Source organism: Notolepis coatsorum, assembly GCF_963971535.1.
Source record: "Notolepis coatsorum genome assembly, chromosome: 6".
Lineage (NCBI taxonomy): Eukaryota > Metazoa > Chordata > Actinopteri > Aulopiformes > Paralepididae > Notolepis > Notolepis coatsorum.
The window spans coordinates 186,511,314-186,536,497 of record NC_140170.1 but is presented as its reverse complement, the minus strand read 5'-3'; the positions used below and the strand labels follow the sequence as shown (position 1 = coordinate 186,536,497).

At 43.0% G+C, this 25,184-nt stretch overlaps 1 protein-coding gene across 1 annotated transcript; it reads left to right on the top strand.

Moving 5' to 3' along the window:
* Positions 1-1,644: 1,644 nt before the first annotated feature.
* Positions 1,645-18,197, top strand: LOC311229894 (uncharacterized protein; the record flags this gene model as incomplete). The annotated part of the gene is made up of 6 exons (XM_084315963.1): positions 1,645-1,658; positions 13,938-14,006; positions 14,111-14,211; positions 15,446-15,615; positions 15,734-15,798; positions 17,971-18,197. 6 exons carry the CDS (start codon positions 1,645-1,647, stop codon positions 18,002-18,004), a joined length of 453 nt encoding a protein of 150 aa, XP_084172089.1. The 3' UTR covers positions 18,005-18,197.
* Between the last annotated feature and the right edge of the window lie 6,987 nt (positions 18,198-25,184).

Genomic DNA, 25,184 nt, shown 5'->3' with positions numbered 1-25,184 from the left:
AGAGCCGGTAGTCATGGTTACCTGTTCTAGAAGAGAGCCGGTCGTCATGGTTACATGTTCTAGAAGAGAGCCGGTAGTCATGGTTACATGTTCTAGAAGAGAGCTGGTAGTCATGGTTACATGTTCTAGAAGAGAGCCGGTCGTCATGGTTACCTGTTCTAGAAGAGAGCTGGTAGTCATGGTTACATGTTCTAGAAGAGAGCCGGTCGTCATGGTTACATGTTCTAGAAGAGAGCCGGTAGTCATGGTTACCTGTTCTAGAAGAGAGCCGGTAGTCATGGTTACATGTTCTAGAAGAGAGCCGGTAGTCATGGTTACATGTTCTAGAAGAGAGCTGGTAGTCATGGTTACATGTTCTAGAAGAGAGCTGGTAGTCATGGTTACATGTTCTAGAAGAGAGCTGGTAGTCATGGTTACATGTTCTAGAAGAGAGCTGGTAGTCATGGTTACATGTTCTAGAAGAGAGCTGGTAGTCATGGTTACATGTTCTAGAAGAGAGCTGGTAGTCATGGTTACATGTTCTAGAAGAGAGCCGGTAGTCATGGTTACATGTTCTAGAAGAGAGCTGGTAGTCATGGTTACATGTTCTAGAAGGGAGCCGGTAGTCATGGTTACCTGTTCTAGAAGGGAGCTGGTAGTCATGGTTACATGTTCTAGAAGAGAGCTGGTAGTCATGGTTACCTGTTCTAGAAGAGAGCTGGTAGTCATGGTTACGTGTTCTAGAAGAGAGCCGGTAGTCATGGTTACCTGTTCTAGAAGAGAGCCGGTAGTCATGGTTACGTGTTCTAGAAGAGAGCCGGTAGTCATGGTTACATGTTCTAGAAGAGAGCCGGTCGTCATGGCTACATGTTCTAGAAGAGAGCCGGTCGTCATGGCTACATGTTCTAGAAGAGAGCCGGTCATCATGGTTACATGTTCTAGAAGAGAGCCGGTCGTCATGGTTACATGTTCTAGAAGAGAGCTGGTAGTCATGGTTACATGTTCTAGAAGAGAGCCGGTCGTCATGGTTACATGTTCTAGAAGAGAGCCGGTCGTCATGGTTACGTGTTCTAGAAGAGAGCCGGTAGTCATGGTTACATGTTCTAGAAGAGAGCCGGTCGTCATGGTTACATGTTCTAGAAGAGAGCCGGTAGTCATGGTTACGTGTTCTAGAAGAGAGCCGGTAGTCATGGTTACATGTTCTAGAAGAGAGCCGGTCGTCATGGCTACATGTTCTAGAAGAGAGCCGGTCGTCATGGTTACATGTTCTAGAAGAGAGCCAGTCGTCATGGTTACATGTTCTAGAAGAGAGCCGCTCGTCATGGCTACATGTTCCAGAACAGGGCTCCATTAATGCGTTCGCCATTATTTCCAGAGTCAGACAAGAAGATAGATTCAAGTTTCCTCTCTGACTTCAGTAGAATGCTAACCGGCTGCGAGCTAGCTTAGCACGAATTAATGGAAGCGGACCAGCTAGCCTTGGCCAAAAACACCCAGGCTAGTGGTCCGTATCCACTTCCATTCGCTTGTGCTAAGCTCGGCGAGCTCGCAGACGGATAGCGTTCTACTGAACGCACAGAGAGGACATTGATGTACATCTTCTTGTCTGACTCTGGAGCCATAATGTTGGCGTGTTCCTTTAACATAACGGTCATCACGGTTACAATGGGTCACAGTGGGTCAGGGGTGCGTCTGAAAACTCACACTAGAGATAGGATGCAGAGGGTTTGTAACTCAATCAAATTGATCATTGGGAGAGGAGTACACTTTATAACCCTGGTGATATGCTGCTCTCACTATCTATCTACACTTGATAACCCTGGTGATGTGCTGCTCTCACTGTCTATCTACACTTGATGACCCTGGTGATATGCTGCTCTCACTATCTATCTACACTTGATAACCCTGGTGATATGCTGCTCTCACTATCTATCTACACTTGATAACCCTGGTGATATGCTGCTCTCACTGTCTATCTATCTACACTTGATAACCCTGGTGATATGCTGCTCTCACTATCTATCTACACTTGATAACCCTGGTGATATGCTGCTCTCACTATCTATCTATCTACACTTGATAACCCTGGTGATATGCTGCTCTCACTATCTATCTATCTACACTTGATAACCCTGGTGATATGCTGCTCTCACTATCTATCTATCTACACTTGATAACCCTAGAACATTAGGGGCTATGTCATACATTCAGTGTGTAGTTTCATTACTATAAGTATTCATAGGCATGTTGGACTTTCTTTAGGCAAGGGGATTGGGTTTCTTCATTGAGGCGTGGAAATCCAACTACATTGACTTGTAAAATTGATTATTGCCATAAAATCTAAATCAAGTTAATGTGTTCCATCTATTTAAAACAAATACGGTGATGTGCGGTTTCAATTGCATATATAAAATTATTGCAGACGGAATCAGTCACGTCACATTTATATATACCGATTTCATTTTTTAAAAGTACTCAAATTAATTTAACCGAACCTTGTTGAAAATGTAAGATCTTCGCCTGAAGAAGAGGAATGGAGCAGAATGGTTGTTGGTTTGAATCCCTGCCGTTTAGAGTTTTCAGACACACCCATTAGTTTCTACCCCGGTCTGGCTACAGGAAGACTACAGCCGTGTTCACATACAAACATAGACATACAAAGCTGGATGGCCCTCAACTTCTTACAGCTAAATGAAAATAAAACGGAGATCATTTTGTTTGGCCCCCCCTCTTCCACCAAAACACTCTCCAACAGCCTAGGACAACTCTCCACCCACCTCAAACCCCACGTCAAGAGCCTGGGTGTAATCTTTGACCCAGAGCTCAAATTCGACCGGCAGGTAAATGCCGTAGTCAAATCATGCTTCTTTCAACTCCGCAACATCAGTAAAATTAAACCAATCCTCTCACCCGTTGACCTGGAAACGGTAGTCAATGCATTCATAACCTCACGCCTTGACTACTGCAATGCCCTCTACACCGGCATCAGTCAGACAGCCATGTCCCGCCTCAAAATGGTCCAGCACTCTGCAGCTAGGTTCCTTACCGGTACCAGAAAGAGAGAGCACATCACACCAGTGCTAGCCTCCCTACACTGGCTCCCAGTCCCATTTAGAATAGACTTTAAAATCCTCCTCCTCACCTTTAAAGCACTATCGGGTGCAGCACCCTTATACATCACCGAACTCATCACCCCCTACGCAGCACCCAGGTCACTAAGATCCTCCAACCAGGCTCGGCTGGTCCCCCCCCGCACCAGACTCAAAAAGAGAGGCGATCGCTCCTTCAAGGCCGTGGCCCCCAAGCTATGGAACCAGCTTCCCCTGGAGATCCGATCTGCCCCCTCACTGGAGACATTTAAGGCCCGTCTAAAAACCCACTTCTATTCCCTGGCCTTCAATAAACCCTGATTCTCCCACACCCTAACTCACACACTCCCATGTAATTTTATCCTGCCCCCTCCCTCTTGTATCTCTTATTATGCTCCTCTGTCCCCTGTGTGCTACTGTACTTTGTGTTCCCCTATTCGTGTGTTGTCTTACTGTCCTACTCTCTGAATGTACTGTCTTGTCCTGCTGTGCCTTTTTATATTTTTGTATTTGTGTATTTTATATTAGGACATTGATTTTAAGCTCTGATTGTACAGCACTTTGGTTGGCTCTTGGGCTTTTAAACGTGCTATATAAATAAATTACTTGACTTGACTTGACATCTACAGCAAGTCTGGCTCAAAGTTGGACTTAAAGGAACACTCCAACACTTTGGGAAGTGTTCACTTATTTGCCATGTTCTCCAGAGTCAGATGAGCAGATATCCATTTCATCTCTGTTCCATCAGTTTTGGAGTTATTGGAAGTTGTATTTCTTCACTTTTGACAGAGCTATTCTAGCTGCACCATACTGCCTCCAGTCCTTGTGCTAAGCTAGGCTAGCTGCACCATACTGCCTCCAGTCCTTGTGCTAAGCTAGGCTAGCTGCTCCCTACAGCTTCCAGTCCTTGTGCTAAGCTAGGCTAGCTGCACCCTACAGCTTCCAGTCCTTGTGCTAAGCTAAGCTAGCTGCTCCCTACAGCTTCCAGTCCTTGTGCTAAGCTAAGCTAGCTGCACCATACTGCCTCCAGTCCTTGTGCTAAGCTAGGCTAGCTGCACCATACTGCCTCCAGTCCTTGTGCTAAGCTAGGCTAGCTGCTCCCTACAGCTTCCAGTCCTTGTGCTAAGCTAGGCTAGCTGCTCCCTACTGACTCCAGTCCTTGTGCTAAGCTAGGCTAGCTGCTCCCTACAGCTTCCAGTCCTTGTGCTAAGCTAAGCTAGCTGCACCATACTGCCTCCAGTCCTTGTGCTAAGCTAGGCTAGCTGCTCCCTACTGCCTCCAGTCCTTGTGCTAAGCTAAGCTAGCTGCACCATACTGCCTCCAGTCCTTGTGCTAAGCTAGGCTAGCTGCTCCCTACAGCTTCCAGTCCTTGTGCTAAGCTAGGCTAGCTGCTCCCTACAGCTTCCAGTCCTTGTGCTAAGCTAGGCTAGCTGCTCCCTACTGCCTCCAGTCCTTGTGCTAAGCTAGGCTAGCTGCTCCCTACAGCTTCCAGTCCTTGTGCTAAGCTAGGCTAGCTGCTCCCTACTGCCTCCAGTCCTTGTGCTAAGCTAAGCTAGCTGCACCATACTGCCTCCAGTCCTTGTGCTAAGCTAGGCTAGCTGCTCCCTACTGACTCCAGTCCTTGTGCTAAGCTAGGCTAGCTGCTCCCTACTGACTCCAGTCCTTGTGCTAAGCTAAGCTAGCTGCTCCCTACAGCTTCCAGTCCTTGTGCTAAGCTAGGCTAGCTGCACCATACTGCCTCCAGTCCTTGTGCTAAGCTAGGCTAGCTGCTCCCTACTAACTCCAGTCCTTGTGCTAAGCTAAGCTAGCTGCTCCCTACAGCTTCCAGTCCTTGTGCTAAGCTAGGCTAGCTGCACCCTACAGCTTCCAGTCCTTGTGCTAAGCTAGGCTAGCTGCTCCCTACTAACTCCAGTCCTTGTGCTAAGCTAGGCTAGCTGCACCCTACAGCTTCCAGTCCTTGTGCTAAGCTAAGCTAGCTGCTCCCTACAGCTTCCAGTCCTTGTGCTAAGCTAGGCTAGCTGCACCCTACAGCTTCCAGTCCTTGTGCTAAGCTAGGCTAGCTGCTCCCTACTGACTCCAGTCCTTGTGCTAAGCTAGGCTAGCTGCACCCTACAGCTTCCAGTCCTTGTGCTAAGCTAAGCTAGCATGTACCTGGACACAAGAGGTGAAACCGATATCAATCATCTCGTCAGACTCTGGAGACGAGAAGATGTTGCAGTGTTCCTTTAAGTCACAAGTCTCGGGTGTATCCTCTTTACGCAGTTAGCCCCCTGGAGCTGGACGTTATGACAAAAACACCCCCCGTCTCCATGACGACAACGTGGAGGTGAATAATATACAAATTCCATTTGAAACAATCTTAGAAACAGCAGCTATGATGCTCCTGGAGAACGCTGCTGCCCCCATGACATGGACATACTGCAGGAAGTGATGTCATGACCTGGTGTACTGCAGGAAGTGATGATGTCATGACCTGGTGTACTGCAGGAAGTGATGATGTCATGACCTGGTGTACTGCAGGAAGTGATGTCATGACCTGGTGTACTGCAGGAAGTGATGCTGTCATGACCTGGTGTACTGCAGGAAGTGATGTCATGATTAATGCTCTGTGTGTACAGTATGTGATTGTGTAGGTAAAGTCACATGGTCAACATTCACTGTAAGATAATAATAATAATAAAGCACTTCTTGGCTCCACTCCTTGTGTCAGACGTTTTGCATAAGGTCTGTGTGTGTGTGTGTGTGTGTGTGTGTGTGTGTGTGTGTGTGTGTGTGTGTGTGTGTGTGTGTGTGTGTTCCATGTTATTACCATGTTGTGGTCTCCAACAGTTGACAGTTAAGAGTTAAAAAAACATTAACAATACAGTTAACAGTTAAACACTCCACAGGTAAAGTTCAGTCCAGTTCAGTTCCGCTGGACTGCAGCACCCCTTCACCATGGCAGGGCTCAAAGGTTAAGGGTCAAAGGTCAGGAGGACTAGGGGTGCCAGGGGTTAAGGCAGGGTGGCCTGGGAGGAACAAGGAGAGGACTCAGGTAAACGTTTTTAAATCCGCAGAATGCCCCTTTAAAATCCTCATTTTTGGATATATATATGTTCTTTTACTTTTTTCAATTTTTCTCCGATCCCAATTCCATTGTGCCAATTCTTCCCTCCCCTGTCTTGAACGTTGCTTGCATATGCCCCCCACTGGCCGGTTGTAGGGAGGATAGAAGCCTTGCATCACGTGTCCCCTCCGGTACACAAGGAGGCAGCCTGTCACATCTTTTCACCTGCCAGCGCGGACTCTCATTGGCGAGGAGTAACGTGTGGGAGGCTCACACTACCCCCGCCACTTCCTGTCTCTGCTGTGCAGGCGTCCCCCAACCGACCTGTAGGAGTCGCTGTCCACAACGTCCAGATTACCACCCATCGACTTCCCACCCGCTAACTCTGCCAATTGAGTCAGTATGACGGCCGGCCCAAGCCGGAGGCAACGCCGACAGCCGGAGTCGAACCCGGTGTCTCTTGCGTTGGTGACGAGCGCAATGTCCGCTGCGCCACCCAGCCGCCCGCCTTACAAATACATTTGATTTGATTTAGGTGTTGACTTCATTGTGAGGCCAACAGTTTACATTTGTGTACAGCCATTTAATTATGTCTGTATTAATTGACAGTGTGTCAGGCTGGTGATTAACTGACGCTCTACATGTCACTACAGCAGGCGGTCCGTGGTGCGTGTATGCTTTCCGCAACGGAGTTCGGTTTCCGCGTTCCTCTGATTGGCCGCGACCCCCACGTGACGCTGCGGCTGCCGCCCTGCTGTGTGTTGTGTTGCAGCACCAGAGCGGCAGAGGTCCCTGCCTTCCTCCATTTATACGCATGGAAGTATTGACTACACCGTAACGAATCAACAGTGCCTTACAGTGTATTGCAAGGTCTGACATTGACCAAACTTGATATGCATGACCTTGGTGGGCTCTAGGTCAACTCCTGAAAAGGGGGTCAATGTCAGACCTTGCAATCAAAAGTTAGGGGCGCACTGAAATTATGGCAAGGGTTATTAGCCCCCTAACTTTTGATTGCAAAGTCTGACATTGACCCCCTTTTCAGGAGTTGACCTAGAGCCCACCAAGGTCATGCATATCAAGTTTGGTCAATGTCAGACCTTGCAATACACTGTAAGGCACTGTAAGGCTACTGTCCTGCCTCACTTCCAGTGATGAAGCTAAGCTATGCTAACGGAGCATCTATTCCCAAAGCTAAAATGCACGCACAGAGACAAAAAAGGTATGCATCTTCTTGTCTAACTCCAGGGAAGATGTTAAATAAGCTAATTTCCCAAAATAGTGGAGTTATCCTTTAAGCTCCAGGAGAGAGGGGAGAGGCTGAAAACCCGCAGTTCTTGCCCGACTGATGGGAGCCGAATCCCCGGATCCGATTTGTCTGATGAATACCCCCAAAACATGGAGGTCCCGAATGCATGGAAGTATTGATTGCGCCATAAAGAATCATTAAAAAAAGATACCGTTAACTGGAATATGTTGTGCCTTTACACATATGTTGGATTATGTAATTGGTTTGTAGTGTGATAGTAAAGGGTTAACCGTCTGTAGTGTGATAGTAAAGGGTTAACCGTCTGTAGTGTGATAGTAAAGGGTTAACTGTGTGTAGTGTGATAGTAAAGGGTTAACCGTCTGTAGTGTGATAGTAAAGGGTTAACCGTCTGTAGTGTGATAGTAAAGGGTTAACCGTCTGTAGTGTGATAGTAAAGGGTTAACCTTCTGTAGTGTGGTAGTGAAAGGGTTAACCTGCTGCCGTGCGGCAGTGAAAGGGTTAACCTTCCGTATTGTCGCAGTGAAAGGGTTAACCATTTGGTAGTGAAAGGGTTAATAACTGGCATTAACCCGTAATGCAGACGAAGCCAACATGCTGTCGAATTCACCACCCGGCCACAGACTCAAGGGCTTCTTGTAGTAGGTGATTGATTGATTGATTGATTGATTGATTGATTGATTGATTGATTGATTGATTGATTGATTGATTGATTGGTGATAGATGGTCCGTGTGGTTTAGGAGTTCATAGTCTTTCTCGCAGGTGCAGTCAATTTGGTTTACTTAACCCTTTCACTGCCACACTACAGAAGGTTAACCGTTCACTACCACACTACAGAAGGTTAACCCTTTCACTACCACACTACAGACGGTTAACCCTTTCACTACCACACTACAGAAGGTTAACCCTTTCACTACCACACTACAGTCAGTTAACCCTTTCACTACCACACTACAGAAGGTTAACCTTTCACTACCACACTACAGAAGGTTAACCCTTTCACTACCACACTACAGAAGGTTAACCTTTCACTGCCACACTACAGAAGGTTAACCCTTTCACTACCACACTACAGAAGGTTAACCCTTTCACTACCACACTACAGTCGGTTAACCCTTTCACTACCACACAACCTTTCACTACCACACTACAGAAGGTTAACCCTTTCACTACCACACTACAGATGGTTAACCCTTTCACTACCACACTACATAAGGTTAACCTTTCACTACCACACTACAGAAGGTTAACCCTTTCACTACCACACTACAGAAGGTTAACCCTTTCACTACCACACTACAGACGGTTAACCCTTCACTACCACACTACAGAAGGTTAACCTTTCACTACCACACTACAGAAGGTTAACCTTTCACTACCACACTACAGAAGGTTAACCTTTCACTACCACACTACAGAAGGTTAACCTTTCACTACCACACTACAGAAGGTTAACCCTTTCACTACCACACTACAGAAGGTTAACCCTTTCACTACCACACTACAGAAGGTTAACCTTTCACTACCACACTACAGAAAGTTAACCCTTTCACTACCACACTACAGAAGGTTAACCCTTTCACTACCACACTACCAGGCATGCGTTGTTCATGGGACGGGGTAGCACGGTGTGCAAGCTCACTCGCTATTTGCATATCAATAGCGCCGGTCGTCAGGTGTGTTAAATACGTTCTCAGACACATTCACACCTAACTTGTTGTGAAGACGTGTTACATTCCATTCGTAGAGGCAATTAGGCACTGTCTTTAGTCTGTGCCCAAGCGAGGGGACATTAAATGCGCATTCGCGGGAGCGCGCGCACGCGCCGGGAGCGCGCGTGCACGTGGTGCGTGTCACCCCAGATGCTTTCAATAACGCACCACTGCACACTACAGACGGTTACAGTGAAATGGTTAACCGTCTGTATTGTCGCAGTGAAAGCAGCCCAGTGAGCAAAAGCCGTCTTTTCAACCAAGCGTTTTTCATAGCTCTCGTATAACCGGGCCAAATCGTGTTTTTTTGGAGACGTATTTTAAACTATGTACTAAGTATATTATTTCAATGCATTCACATCTGAAAATATTATCAATATGGACAGAGGCATCCTGCAAACGCACCTACAAATATATGAGCACGATATTTTCGAAGATTTTATGTGACGTCTATCCATCGCTCGCATTCAGCCCAGGATAATCTTGTCTAAGCTAAGACGTATTTTAAACTATGCACTAAGTATATTATTTCAATGCATTCATATCTGAAAATATTATCAATATGCACAGAATCTCCGAATCTCAGTGACCCAGATGTCCTGAGGTGCGTGAATTTAGCGAGGTGAGTGTAAATGGGGAAGCCCGTGAGTCTGCTGTGCAGATGCGGTTTGCCATTTGATCAGCAGGTGGCGCTGATAGTGCTGGGAAACCTGACTGATCACATTCCTGCCTGATTAAATAACATGTCTGTCCGTTCTTCTGACCGTGTGTGTGTGTGTGTGTGTGTGTGTGTGTGTGTGTGTGTGTGTGTGTGTGTGTGTGTGTGTGTGTGTGTGTGTGTGTGTGTGTGTGTGTGTGTGTTGTGTTAGGGTGACCAGATACAAAAAGTCCAAAAGCAGGACAACAGTAAGATTTTGGTGGGACAAAGTGGGACAGATAATAATGTAATTTTTTTTATTATAATAACTCGTCTTCACCGAATAGATAAAGGTTAAATCTAAATAAATACAAATTAAATACAGAATTATATCTCTCCACATTCATCTTGGCACTGGCAGCCGGCTTGTTACCACCTAACATCTGTTTTAAATATTCAAACTTTATCACTTGACAGGAATGTCTTGTGTTCGATATTTTTTTTTTGCTTCAAAAAGAGGGACATCCTCTCAATATGTGGGACGCGGTCTCAAATGGTGGGACAGTACAACCAAAAGGGGGACACCTGGTCACCCTAGTGTGTGTGTGTGTGTGTGTGTCTATCCATAGCTCTCATTTAGCCTAGGAGAATCAAGTTTCAAGTTTCTTTAATAGTTGTCATACATCTTGTCTAAGCTTAGACGTTCAAAACACGTCTAATCTTAGACGTCTACCAAACTTTCACTTTTCACCCCACTTTAGACTGATTTTAGACGTCTATGTCATGACGTTGAAACAACGTCTAAGCTTAGACGTTCAAAACACGTCTAAGCTTAGACGTCTACCAAACTTTCACTTTTCACCCCATTCTAGACCGATTTTAGCCTATAGCCTTGATTGACATTTTTTATTAACAGATTGCAGAATGGGTACAGTACAGTACAGCTCAATACACACAATTGTTAACCCTTTCACTGCCACACTACCAAACGGTTAACCCTTTCACTGCGACAATACACAGTATGTTAACCCTTTCACTGCATATATGTAGTATCCTCAAGAATATGTGCATAATCTTGTGTAATTTTTGCAATTGTACATATCTAATTTAAATTATTAGAAGCATTATGGTAAACTTTATATTACCAGCTATACGTTAATATAATTAACCAAGTTCACATTGTGAGATGGAGAGTTCAGTGTTCTGATGGCCTGGGGGAAGAAGCTGAGCCGGAGTGTCTCTGTTCTCGTAGTGTGTGTACGGCGTTTGCCTGACCGCAGCAGCTTGAACAGGCTGTTGTTGGGGTGGTGGGGGGTGTTTAATTATTCTGCAGGCTCTGGATTTGCACCTCCTGTTATATAAGACCTGCAGGGGTGGTAGTGCAATACCCGTAGTACGCTCTGCTGAGCGCACCATTCTCTGGAGGGCCTTCCTGTCCTGTGCCGTGCTGTTTCCAAACCAGGCAGTGATGTTTCCAGTCAGAATGCTCTCTACAGCCCCGGAATAGAAGGAGTGGAGTATCTTCCCAGATACTTTGAACTTCCTTAACTGTCTCAGGTGATAGAGGCGCTGTTTAGCCTTTTTCACCACATAATATATGTGTGTTGACCATGTCAGGTCCTCTGTGATGTGGACTCCCAGGTACTTGAAACTGCTCACCCTGCTCACCCTCTTCTTGGACCTAGTAAGGTTTCGTCAATAATCCAATGTACAGTTACCCCCCCCCCCCCTCCTCCAATGTACATTTTCTTCGTCAAATGTATATACCGGTACTCTCTCTTTTTTTTTAACTCTTTTTGTACCACAAACAGTACTGTATTTGTAAATCTGGTATGTCATAAATCCAATCTCCCCCAATCCCATTCAATCTATTTGGCTGCAGCTCAAATGTATTCCCTTGCCCCAGTTTGCCTTTTATGTCTCTGTCTGTGTTTTGTGTATTTGTATATTTGTTTTTGTTTTGCTGCCATTTTGGCCAGGTCTTGCTCGAAAAAGAGATCTTTGATCTCAAGTGACTACCTGGTAAAATAAAGGTAAAATAAAAAAATGTATGTCACCCCCCCCCCCCCCCCCCCCCCCCCCCCCCACCTACCCAATCCAATGTACAGTTTCTATGTCAAATGTATATACTTTTTTTTCTGGACTCTTTTTGTATCACAAACAGTACTGTATTTGCAAATCTGGTATGTCATAAATATATAGATGTAGCAGTACTGTCTATCTGTATGTCATGTATGTCATATATGTTACGATGAATTGAAAATGGGGGACCCTGATGTAAACAAGATGAAAGTCTTTCTCTGGTCTGCATCCCCTTAACAATTGTATGTATTGAGCTGTACTGTACTGTACCCATTCTGCAATCTGTTAATAAAGTTTTCAATCAATCAATCAATCAATCAATCAATATTATGTTATGATGAATTGAAAATGGGGGACCCTGATGTAAACAAGATGAAAGTCTTTCTCTGGTCTGCATCCCCTTCTGCAATCTGTTAATAAACTTTTCAATCAATCAATCAATCAATCAATGAGTGGTGCTGAGAGGGAGGGGCAACGCGGAAGTCTCGCGTAATCGCACGAGTGTCGCCCGTTTGAACACGGGTTGGAAACCCCGTCGTTCACTTCCTTCCACCCTGGTTCCTTCGCTGCCTGTTGGCTGTCCACAAGCAAGGTAAATGTCTCTATTATTTTAATAAAATGTGGCCAAGCCCATTACTATTCCCTCTCGAAACGTAACCGGGTTGACTACTATATATGTAATGGCATGTGTAGTTGGTTCATACGAGTGTACGTGCTTGTATTTCTATCGTTGACTTCGTTTGCAAATTTTAACGTTCGCTATGCAGACGAGCAGGGCCGCATTAACGACGGCCGCGGCCCGTGGGCCTTTAGTGACGATGAAGGGATTATGTCCATGAGTGTAATTTTTAGAAATTAAGGCCTGCCTCTTATATAAGCCTCTCTAATAAAGGCCTGGTGCTCTTTGCAGCTGAGGTAAATAGAAGACCCGTCCTATATTTGAGGATTTACGGTAAATCAAGATGTTCAATTATCTTAAGGTACAATACCTGAAATGAAAATGTGTGTGTGTTTCCAGCCAACCAGGTAACATGGCAGAAAAAAGAAAGAATACAGACATCGGAACATTTTTCAGTACACCAAAACGCAAAGTAAGAACCCTAGTAGCCTAATAGCTCAAAGACTTAAAGGGCGGGCTCCACAAATAATGGATTGCACGGTGTTAATTGCACCCTTACTTACAATTCATTATGAATTGTAAATGGGGGACCCTGATGTAAACAAAACAAAAGTCTTTCTCTGGTCTGCAACCCCTTAACAATTGTGTGTATTGAGCCGTACTATTGTACCCATTCTGCAATATGTTAATAACATTTTTAATCAATCAATAACAGATTGCAGAATGGGTACAGTACGGCTCAATACACACAATTGTTAAGGGGATGCAGACCAGAGAAAGACTTTCGTCTTGTTTACATCAGGGTTCCCCATTTTCAATTCATAATGAATTGTAAGTAAGGGTGCAATAGAAATGTTTCATAATGATGTTCAGTGTATTCATACGTGTATTGCTCTCCTTAATGTAGAATGATATGGTGACTGTACAGACTCAGGAAGGAGAGAAAGAGACCCAAGAGTTACAGGTAATGGAAATATCAGACAGTCAGCTTAAAGTGTAGGATAACATAACAAATTAAGACACAAATACTTGGATTATATATCCCCCCTCTCTCCCTTTCTTTACAGAGTAGCATAAAGATTGTGTATTCAAACCGGTTCAGTGTATTCATAAGTGTATTGCTCTCCTTAATGTAGAATGATATGGTGACTGTGCAGACTCAGGGAGGAGGCAGAGAAGGAGAGAAAGAGACCCAAGAGTTACAGGTAATGGAAATATCAGACAGCTTAAAGTGTAGGATAACATAACAAATTAAGACACAAAATAGGCTATATTTACAGCAGACCCTGTTATTGCTCCTTGTTGGTATTTTTTCTCTCTTTCTTATTAAAAACTTGGCCTATTTGAAAGGAGATTGATTTAAATTATGCTGTGACCTGCTGCCAATATCCTGTGTAACTAAATCGAATATACTTGTATTGAGAAGACACTTGTACGTTAGTCTAGAGGTCAAATACTTATGTTAATCCCTATTTAAAATGTAACGTTCTGTTGCATGTGTCCAGATGCCGGGCGTCAGTGAAAGATGTCAACCTACAGGAGTTTGTTCGTGCCCTGGCGGCCTTCCTGAAAAAGTGAGTTGACTTAATTAATTTCCTCCAAGGGTGTGACAGTCACACTATTAAAAGAATATAAAAAAGCATATTCCACAGTTATGATACATTTCTTCGGTCACCAGGTCAGGAAAGCTGAAGGTGCCAGACTGGGTGGACCTGGTCAAGCTGGCTAAACACAAGGAGCTGGCCCCTAATGATGAGAACTGGTTCTACACCAGAGCTGGTAAATTGTGACATCATCCCACCATCTCTTGTTTCCACTGCTGTTGGTATTAGTTGCGTTGATTAACGCAACTAGTGTTAGCTGTAACATTTGATGGCTGACGTAGCAGCTCTAATGTTTGCAGGGCTGTACACTGCGACGAGATGATTGCAAATTGCCTATTAATTTGGCCGTTGCGAGTGAAAAATAATATCTGGGAGCAACGTTGTGAGTAGTGATTTCAACCTTCATTGGCATTTCACTCCTAAATTAATCAATACAAATTGGATAAAAAAAATTGCAAAACTTTAGCCTACAACCAAGGCTGTACAGTGCGACACAATGTCGTGGTGCTATGAAAATTGTCGTTGAGCTGAGCTCTCATCAAAATCAATGGAGGACTTTCAGGAAAGTAAAAAACACATAGCGCTTGCCGATTGGTGCTAAGAACAGCAGGGCGGGTGCAAGCGATGTGACGTAATTGGCAGACTCGACTGTCAATCAAAATTATTCTGTTGCCGGCTGAATGATTGAATGAATGAAAACGTTATTAACGATTGCAGAATGGGTACAATACAGTACAGCTCAATACAACAACAGTGGACTGGAGGATGAAGACTAGAAAAAGACTTTCGGCTTTTTTACATAAGGGTCTTCTATTTTCAATTCATCAAAACATTTAGAGACATACAAATATACAATAGTTTCATAAAAATGCTATTTATTTATTGATTGATTGATTTAAAACTTTATTAACATATTGCAGAATGGGTACAGTACAGCTCAATACATACAATTGTTAAGGGCATGCAGACCAGAGAAAGACTTTCGTCTTGTTTACACCAGGGTCCCCCATAAACGCACCCGTGTATTGAAGCTTCTGTAGCATGTCACAGAAATATTCTGTACTTGTTTCAGATGTACCCCAGACAAGGCCCACTCCCAGGAGAGACAAATTTCCTCTGCCTGAAAAGACTAAGATTATAAATAGAATTTACCATATTATAAGTTATTGCTGGTGTAAACATTCTTACAGTTGGGTAAAAATGCCTAGACACTGGTGACCGTTGTTTCAACAACTAACAGTGATAAAATCTTAGCATGTAATTTGAGTTTATTCCTCTGTGAAGTATGGGAGAATACATTAAAACGCCCTCAGTCACAAACGGTTTGAGTTGTTTTGCACAATATTTGTGGTTATTTGAAGTACGGAATGTTTTCACTACATTTAACTAATAATTGTCATTTATATCAGGGTTCCAGAGAAAAGTGATGGAGACCCTCCTGGAAATCAAGGATGATATCAAAAAACTCCACAAAGAAATTCATCCGGATGGGAGGGTCGACATACACCCCTGCCAGACAGAGGAGGCGTTGAACCTGCTTGAGGAGGACCTTGGGAGGGCGGACATCAGGGAAAAAATGGTGACTTTTAAATCGTTTCCTAGGATAGGGATTACTGACTCATATGTTCAAAGGATTTAAATTGTATTGTACATGATGTTACATTAATATACATGTAATTTGGTTTTTTCTTATTCAGATATCCACATTGACGGGGATCGGGGGAAAGAGTGTCCGCGACTGCACTAACAAGATGATGGACAGGTATTTATATGCATGTACAAAGATGCAGGTTGAGGCAGGCAGGCATGCGTTCTCACTTTCTGTGTTTATGTTTGGAAAGACCAGATTAAGTCAGACGCGTATATTATATCGATAGTAAATGTACTGAGGATGGACAGATGATGTTGACATTTAAACAAAAAATACAATGCATAATAAATGTGTTCATGATCATCATGCAACAAAAAACAATGGGAGGAAGGGGTTTTATGAAACTGGTGATACACTTGTAGTCCTAGTACAGCTTTTCCCTTCAATTTGTATTTGTTTTGACTAGTCACTTGTTGAATTGCTTGAATTATTAATGTCATGACTTTCTCTTAGAGACTCATGACAAATGCAGTCATGTCCCGTTTTAATTTAAAAGGGTGGTCTACGAGACAAGTGGGCCTTTAAGGAGACTGCCCTCTACCGTGTATGTTGGAACGGATAACGGAATTTAAAAAATGTCTAGAGGCAGAGAGCAGAGGAGAGATAGGAGAGGTATTGTATTTCATGACTGTTGGGAACTAGGCTTAATGTAGCACCTACTTCCACGGATGAAGCTAAGCTAGGCTAACGGTCCAGGTGTTCCCTAAGCCTAATGCAATGCATGCATGTCTAACTCCAGGGAAGATGTTTAATAAGCTAATTTCCCAAAATGTTGGGAGTGTTCCTTTAAGTTGCCTTAATGTTCAAAGGCTTAACCTGTTACAGTATATTTATGTAAATATATATATAAATGTGCGAATTGGCTATAATAAGGTAATTTATACGCCTCCTATTCTATAATAATATTTCTAATGGCATTGGTCCGGATGGGAGAATTCAGTACTGTATCTACAGAACCTTCGGTTTAATCATCTTCCCTTTATTAATTTCCTTAGATTTTTTTGTACACATGATCTCAAGAAGGTACTGAACGAGATCAGTGGCAGTTTTTAATGTTTGGTCATTATTAGCATGGTGTTATTCACTGTCAAAGATGCAAAGAAAAATCTTACATATTCTCCTTTCTTCACAATTTAAGCAAGCCTAGTAATAGACACAATATTTCTGACACTGTGACTACGTTCCCTGAGGTCCATAGATGTCCCTAGATACCAAGAATATGCAAATGTCCTTGTAGAAGTGGAGCAATATTTTATTTACCTAGTTGCCTTAATGTTCAAAGGCTTAACCTGTTACAGTATATTTATGTAGCTAATATATGTAAATATATATATATATATAAATGTGCGAATTGGCTATAATAAGGTAATTTATACGCCTCCTATTCTATAATATTTCTTTCTTTATTGGTCTTTTTCCCCCTCCATTTTTCCTCCGATTTTCTCCCATCCCAATGTTAGTCGTATGCCAATTCCCAGTCCCTTCCTGGTCGCTGCGCACTTACCCCCCACAGTCAGATCATCTGGGAGAGTGGAGGCTACCACGTGCTTCCTCCGACACACGTCCAGCCAATCACCGCTTCTTTTCACCTGGCAGCGCGGATTCTCATTGAGAGGGCGTAGCGTGTGGGAGGACCACACTATCCCCCTCACGTCCAATCCACGCTTAGCAGGCGCCCCGACCGAACTGTAGGAGTCGCTGTTTACAACGACCCGGACCCACCCCGCCAGCTTCTCCCACCCTCTGATACAGCCAATTGTATCAGTGCAGACGGCCAGCCAAGCTGGTGACAACCCCGGAGCTGTGAGCTGGATTCGAACAGGCAAATCCAGCTCAGCTCCGGGGCTGGTGACGAACGCAATCTCCGCTCGGCCACCTAACCGCCTTATTCTATAATATTTCTAATGGCATTGGTCCGGATGGGAGAATTCAGTACTGTATCTACAGAACCTTCGGTTTAATCATATTCCCTTTATTAATTTCCTTAGACTTTTTTGTACACATGATCTCAAGAAGGTACTGAACGAGATCAGTGGCAGTTTTTAATGTTTGGTCATTATTAGCATGGTGTTATTCACTGTCAAAGATGCAAAGAAAAATCTTAATTCATATTCTCATTTCTTCACAATTTAAGCAAGCCTAGTAATAGACACAATATTTCCGGGGGTCATCCCTACTGCTGTAACCTACTAATGCTTACCACTTGTATCTATTGCTATGTCCGCCCATCACAATCACGTGAGTTGTATTAACGCCTGTCCCGTCTCCCTGTCTCCCTGTCAGTGGCTGTCCAGGAGTGTTGGACGTCCCGTGCTGAAGACCGGGAGGATGCGACCCCCTCTGCGCCTCTCCGGCTGTCTCGAAGTGCCGAAGACTGGGAGGATGCAACCCTCTCTGCGCCGCCCCTTAGCTCAAATAGATCCGCTATCAGCTCTATCTTTAATCTTCAAAATGTTCAGTTGCTATGTATGTGTGTTGGGCCAGCCTTTAGTATTTTAAAATAAAAAGAAATTATAAAAACTGCTAACTTTTGACTATTCCATGTTATTGATGTGTTAATGTTTAAACAATGCATTTTCAACGGTCATGCTTTAATGTAAAGTTTGGTAGACGTCTATGTCATGACGTTGAAACAACGTCTAGGCTTAGACGTTCAAAACATGTCTAAGCTTAGACGTTAAAAACACGTCTGGAATAGACTTCTACCAAACTTTCACTTTTCACCCCATTCTAGACTGATTTTAGACGTCTATGTCATGACGTTGAAACAACGTCTAAACATAGACGTTCAAAAAACGTCTAAGCTTAGACGTTAAAAACACGTCTGGAATAGACGTCTACCAAACTTTCACTTTTCACCCCATTCTAGACTGATTTTAGACGTCTATGTCATGACGTTGAAACAACGTCTAAACATAGACGTTCAAAACACGTCTAAGCTTAGACGTTAAAAACACGTCTGGAATAGACGTCTACCAAACTTTCACTTTTCACCCCATTCTAGACTGATTTTAGACGTCTATGTCATGACGTTGAAACAACGTCTAAACATAGACGTTCAAAACACGTCTAAGCTTAGACGTTAAAAACACGTCTGGAATAGACGTCTACCAAACTTTCACTTTTCACCCCATTCTAGACTGATTTTAGACGTCTATGTCATGACGTTGAAACAACGTCTAAACATAGACGTTCAAAACACGTCTAAGCTTAGACGTTAAAAACACGTCTGGAATAGACGTCTACCAAACTTTCACTTTTCACCCCATTCTAGACTGATTTTAGACGTCTATGTCATGACGTTGAAACAACGTCTAAACATAGACGTTCAAAACACGTCTAAGCTTAGACGTTAAAAACACGTCTGGAATAGACGTCTACCAAACTTTCACTTTTCACCCCATTCTAGACTGATTTTAGACGTCTATGTCATGACGTTGAAACAACGTCTAAACATAGACGTTCAAAACACGTCTAAGCTTAGATGTTGAAAACACGTCTGGAATAGACGTCTACCAAACTTTCACTTTTCACCCCATTCTAGACCGACTTTAGCCTAGACGTCTATGGGCCATTTAGACGTCTTTTAAACGTCTATTCAACGTAAAATTGCTCAGAGGGAGGGTTAACCCTTTGGTAGTGTGGCAGTGAAAGGGTTAACGGTTCTTTATTAAGAGGATGCAGGTTTTATGCAGAGGCTTCTTTGTGTGGCTATAGCCTGCGGAACAGATTCATACAGCTAGTGGCCATTCCGTGTTCATCTGGACATTACATTTGCGTGCTATTTATTAACACTACCCCCCCCCCCCCCCCCCCCCCCACACACACACTTATTCAAAGGCCTATCAGCCTAAACAGATGGTGATGTTCCGTCCATCAACTGGCGCGCGGCTGATAGCTATTCACGAGGAGGCGCGCGCGCGGCAGAGCAGCAGATGAATGAGCGCGCGGCGGTTTATTGATTTACCGGCTGCTCCCACGAGACCTCGCATTGTTCCCATTGTCTCGCGCGTCGTTAATGTGTGTCGTCAGGAAGATGTATTATAGAATTATGGGATGGGACAGGTGTCATTTTCTATCGTTACCGTCTAATTACCCAGTCGATGTCTTATTATTGGTTATTTATTAAGAATGACAGGCAGGGCCCGAGGTTTAAATGCAAACTTAGATTATAATATCTCAACACATCTGATCCTAAAACGGTACACGTTTATTTTATGGCGTTAAGCATAATAGGACATTTGAATACGCTCTTCATTAAATAGGCTTAGGCCTGTCGTATAAAAGCCTAGTCTTTAATTAAGGAGCCCTATAGGCCAACTGCACACAGATCATAGATCAACAGATCAACTGCAAACAAATCATATTAGAATGCTAATGACGTTGTTCAATATCAGAATTAGGAATAACCCAGATGAGGGTTCGTCTGGTAGGGTCAGAGAGGCTCTCAAAGTTGGGGTCACCCCCTCGGTCACCCCCTCAAAGACAGTGTCCCCAGCTAAATGAAGACTAGTAATTTGCTTCTCTACCCAACATTATGCTGGCTGTGTTCTCACCGGGCCTCCTCTGGGATGTCCTCCGGTAGAGGAGGGGGTCCGAGGCGAAAGGTACATTATTTATTTGCTTGTGAGTCTCTGGAACTAGTCTGAGAGCTGTGACCGTTTATTCTATGGCTGTGACATGTTACTGTAGGCTGGCTGACTACGGGTTTGTGGCGCCATCTGCTGGTACACAGTTTTAAATGCAAGTGCAAATTGGTCTATTAGATTTTTATGGGTTCAATATTTAAATAGTTATTTAAGCAAGGTTTCTTTGTAGCCTATGCTTTTACCTGGGGCCACATCATCTCAGTCATAATCTCACAGTCATCATTTTACAGTCATAATCTCAGTCATAATATCAAAGTCATAATCTCACAGTCATCATTTTACAGTCATAATATCAAGGTCATAATCTCACTATCATCATTTTAGTCATAATATCAAAGTCATAATCTGAGTCATAATATCAAAATCATAATCTCAAAGTCATAATCTCAGTCATAATATCAAAGTAATCATCTCAGTCATTTTAGTCATAATCTCAGTCATAATATCAAAGTCATAATCTGAGTCATAATATCAAAATCATAATCTCAGTCATAATCTCAAAGTCATAATATCAAAGTCATCTCAGTCATAATATCAAAGTCATCATCTCAGTCATAATCTCACAGTCATCATTTTCTGTCATAATGTCAAAGTCATAATCTCAGTCCGTTGAAACACCTCGTAGGATGTTTTTTTAATCGTTTAGGTTTTCTGTCAAAAGTTGGAAATAAGCAATTTGATCCATAAACCTACTGTATTTATTTAATGTATCCTTCATTTAATCAGGATAATCACATTGAGACGTCCATCTCTTTTTCAAGTGGGCCCTGGCCAAGAAGGCAGCACACAGATAGTTTCACATATAGAACATTAGAATGAATGGTCGTTTAACTACATTATGTTTGGGTAGTTCATTACAAACTACATATTTCCCAAGAAATGGTGCATTTTCCTGATTCCACCTCAACAATCCTCAGGAGAGCTAGAAAACACATGTCAGTCACTACCTGACGAGCCTCCATCACCAGGAGGACGGGGCTCAGATGTCAGTCCCACTAGAGGACATGAGCAGGACAGAGGACTGCAGCAGCAGCAGCCAAGACTCACTGGAGGAACCGGCTGAGACTGATGTGACGTTCAAGAACCATCCGGTTCTTTTGAGCGGCTCTTTGGTACGGACAAAGGGAACCAAGTTGGTGGGAGCCAACAGAGGCCTGTCTCCACCAATCACAAGTTAGAGATCCCCTCCGCCCAGGAATGAATGTAATCCAGGGGTTCTAAAAAAAATAATACCACAATCCCATTTTATTTAGGATTATCTTTGGCGACCCCACACTTAATGTATCACGTCATTTCAACGTGGAATATCAAAATAAAAGCACACGTTGTTGAACTTGATCATGCATATTTATTAGAAAATGAAATTACAGCACTATGTTATCAATGAAATTAATGAATATCAACAAAAGCAACAGAATTGTTTCTGTATACACATTTATAAAACGAGGCTTATTTAGCCAAAATATGGTGCCAGAACATAAAAATTATTAAGAAAATGCATTCACATGTGCGTTTCAAAAAGAAAAAAGATAAAAATACGTAATGGGAAGGGTGTGCTTGTACAGTTGAACAGTTCCAAGATGCGCTGCAACAGATTTTCAAAAAAATGTCAGTTGCACTTAGATGAAGCCCTTCATACAAAGTAGGTTAAAAGGTCATATATAATTTTCATACTTCTGAGTTACAGTTACTTCTAAGATATCAATTCACACCATCCCACTTATCTTGATGGTTACAATTCATCCATATTATTAAATGGTCGATGGTAAATGTTTGCATTTATATAGCGCTTTTATCCAAATCGCTTTACAATTTGTTCCTCACATTTGTACCCATTCACTCACATTCACACACCGATGGTGGAGGCAACCATGCAAGGTGCCAACCTGCTCATCGGGAGCAATTAGGGGTTAAGTGTCTTGCTCAAGGACATTTCGACACGCTGCCCGGGAGGAGCGGGAATCGAACCTGGAACCTCCGGATTACCAGACGACTGCTCTACCTCCCGAGCCAATATTATTAGCATATCATACATTCTAATGAGAATGTTTCAGTTTGGATCAATTAACTTTTTAATTCAAGATGTATATTTTATTTCAAATATTATTGTATATATTATTGTACAAGTTCCACCATGAAAATGTTTTGCTATCCAACCTAATGACAAGTAAATGTGAATGGATGTTCTATCATCATAAAATAAACAACTTGTTTTGATTTTTAATTGATTGAATTTAAAGTGAATTGATTCCAACCGTTTTGATAGAAAAACCACTAAATATGATAAATTCATATAAAGGAACATCCTTTCATTTAAAATAATACCAATGAAGACAATACATGGAACATTACTCTAAAATAAACATTTCTTCTTGTGTAGTACTAGGAATGTTGACAATATGTGTGACATTAGATTAAAAAAAAATCACTAGTATCCACATGAAAATATAAAAATCCATACGAGAAGCAGTTTCCCCCTCCAGTGTGTACAAAGTGTTTGTTAACCATCTTGGCTTTTGGCTGGTCACCCCATACTGAGGTCAGAAAGTTCCTATGATCCCAGTATTTAAAACACCAGAACAATGTGGTGTTATATTTTATATTTATTAACTTGACCTTCTCTCCCAGCAACCTCCTGCAAAGCCTCACAGTCCCTCCTCTTTCTACCTGTTTACCCTCCAATCTCCCCCCAATCCCATTCAATCTTGTTAGCTGCAGCTCAAATGTATCCCCTTGCCCCACTTTGCCTTTTATGTCTCTGTCTGTGTTTGTGTATTGTATGTTTGTTTTGGTGGCATTTTGGCCAGGTCTTGCTCGAAAAAGAGATCATTGATCTCAAGTGACTAACTGGTAATATAAAGGTTAAATACATGTGTGTTCACTCTTATACCATGACATATTGTCCCAGGAACATCCACACTGTCTGTCTCACTCAGAGTGACAGAAACACAACTGTTGTTGTCAATGAAAACCGTGTCTATGCTAGTATTGCTTCTCTCTCACAGAGGCTTCTGTGCAGGTCAAAAGCTCTTGGTAGTAGTTTTTCATTTCAAAAGAACGGCCAAATATTACTACCACTATTATTCTTATGATTGTTGATGGACTGATAGCTGTAATGGCGTACTGAAGCGTGTTCCAGTGGTCACAATAGTAGACCTTCTTCCCTGTGTGTATTATCAGTTTGGATGGTTTTAAATTCCTGCTACATTAGTTAAAATTAGGGGTGGGTGTAACTGAGGGGTACAATTCCCTGACTGTATTGTTAGATATGGTATTTAATACCACTACCTCTTGTACTTTAACTTCTGGCCATCCAGTACATGATATAAGTATGATGAACACTTTCCCACCTGATGAAACGAATCCACACAAATGTACAAATCGAATATTTAATATAGCAAAGGGTATATACAACGTTCACTTGTTTACACTTATGATTTGAAATATGCACTTGTATGGCAAATGAGTATTCGTAGGTAAATCAACATTGAATGTCCAATCTCTGGTTACGCAGGGAGTAAGTATACAACCTGGATATTTAGGAAACTATAGCGATGGTACTTAAATGATTATAGCTGGATACACTAAGGGGGGGGGGGGGTCCCGCTGGTTGTAAGACAGTAGGAGGGGGGGGTTAGAGAAGCCGCTGGCGGTATCCCATCTGGCCGACGGTTTCTTGGGAGAATTCAAAGTCTTGAACACGGTGCCCACAGAACCTCGGTCCGCAGACGAATACAGCTGGACCCTCTGGTGGACGGTAGCTGCCGGTCCACAACGGAGAGACGTGAGGCGACCTCACTGGTGTAGAGCGCCGTCTCACCTGGAGTCCTCTCCGGGGGGTAGTTCCAACACTCCGCAGTGTTGGCCGTTATCCATGGAATAATCAAAGCACCCAAAGCATAATCCAAGCCGTGGAAGGCTCGCCGTCGTCCGGGTAGAGTAATCCAATATACAGGTCCAGTCGCGCTGGCCCGGAGCTCCTCGGATGCAAGCACCACTAGGGGTCTGCCCAGCCTGGTTAAGCGTCCAGATAACGTCAGGAACGATGGGGGTACTGATAACTTTATAACTCTAACCGAACGATGCACCATACATGAATAGACTATTATTAGCTTAATAGAATACGTCCAACTCGACGGTATAGTGCCAAACTATGACTATTCAACTATTAATCCGCACGATATCTCAATGCCTATTCTGAGGCCAAGTAGGCCTTACTACACCACACGTGCGTCGTGGGTGAGGCTTCGCGTCTGTCACTCTGTTGGAGGGTAAAGAACTGGACTAAAAGAAAGTTCTACTTTACTTGCGCCATATATATATGCGCTATGAACAAATAGTACCATTCGTATTTCGCCAGACATATTCCTGCGCGGAACCGGGGCTTGCCACGACATGTTGGGCGGCACGATTGAACTTGGACCTAGGGGTATGGCAACCTGGCGCCAGGTTCTCGTCCAATGGTAGAATGAAACTATTATGGGCTGTTTAGTAGACTAAAGGGATATTCAGTGCATATTGTACAAGGAATATACAGGGGATATCAAACGATATACAAATACAATTAAATATATATATATAAATAAATATATATATTCGGTTTAATCTGATCCTTCACAACAGTGGGAATCACCAGTTTCATCACGATACGATACGATATCGATTCTTTGGACAACGATACGATATTATCCGATATCACACAGTCTGCCACGATACGATACAATACGATTCGATTCAGGTGCCTGCGATCGATATGAGATGATATTATATGCCCATTTAACACAATCAGTAACATTTAAATCAACAAAAAAAAAAGCAATGGAAATATTTTTTTTAGCTCTTCCAGAC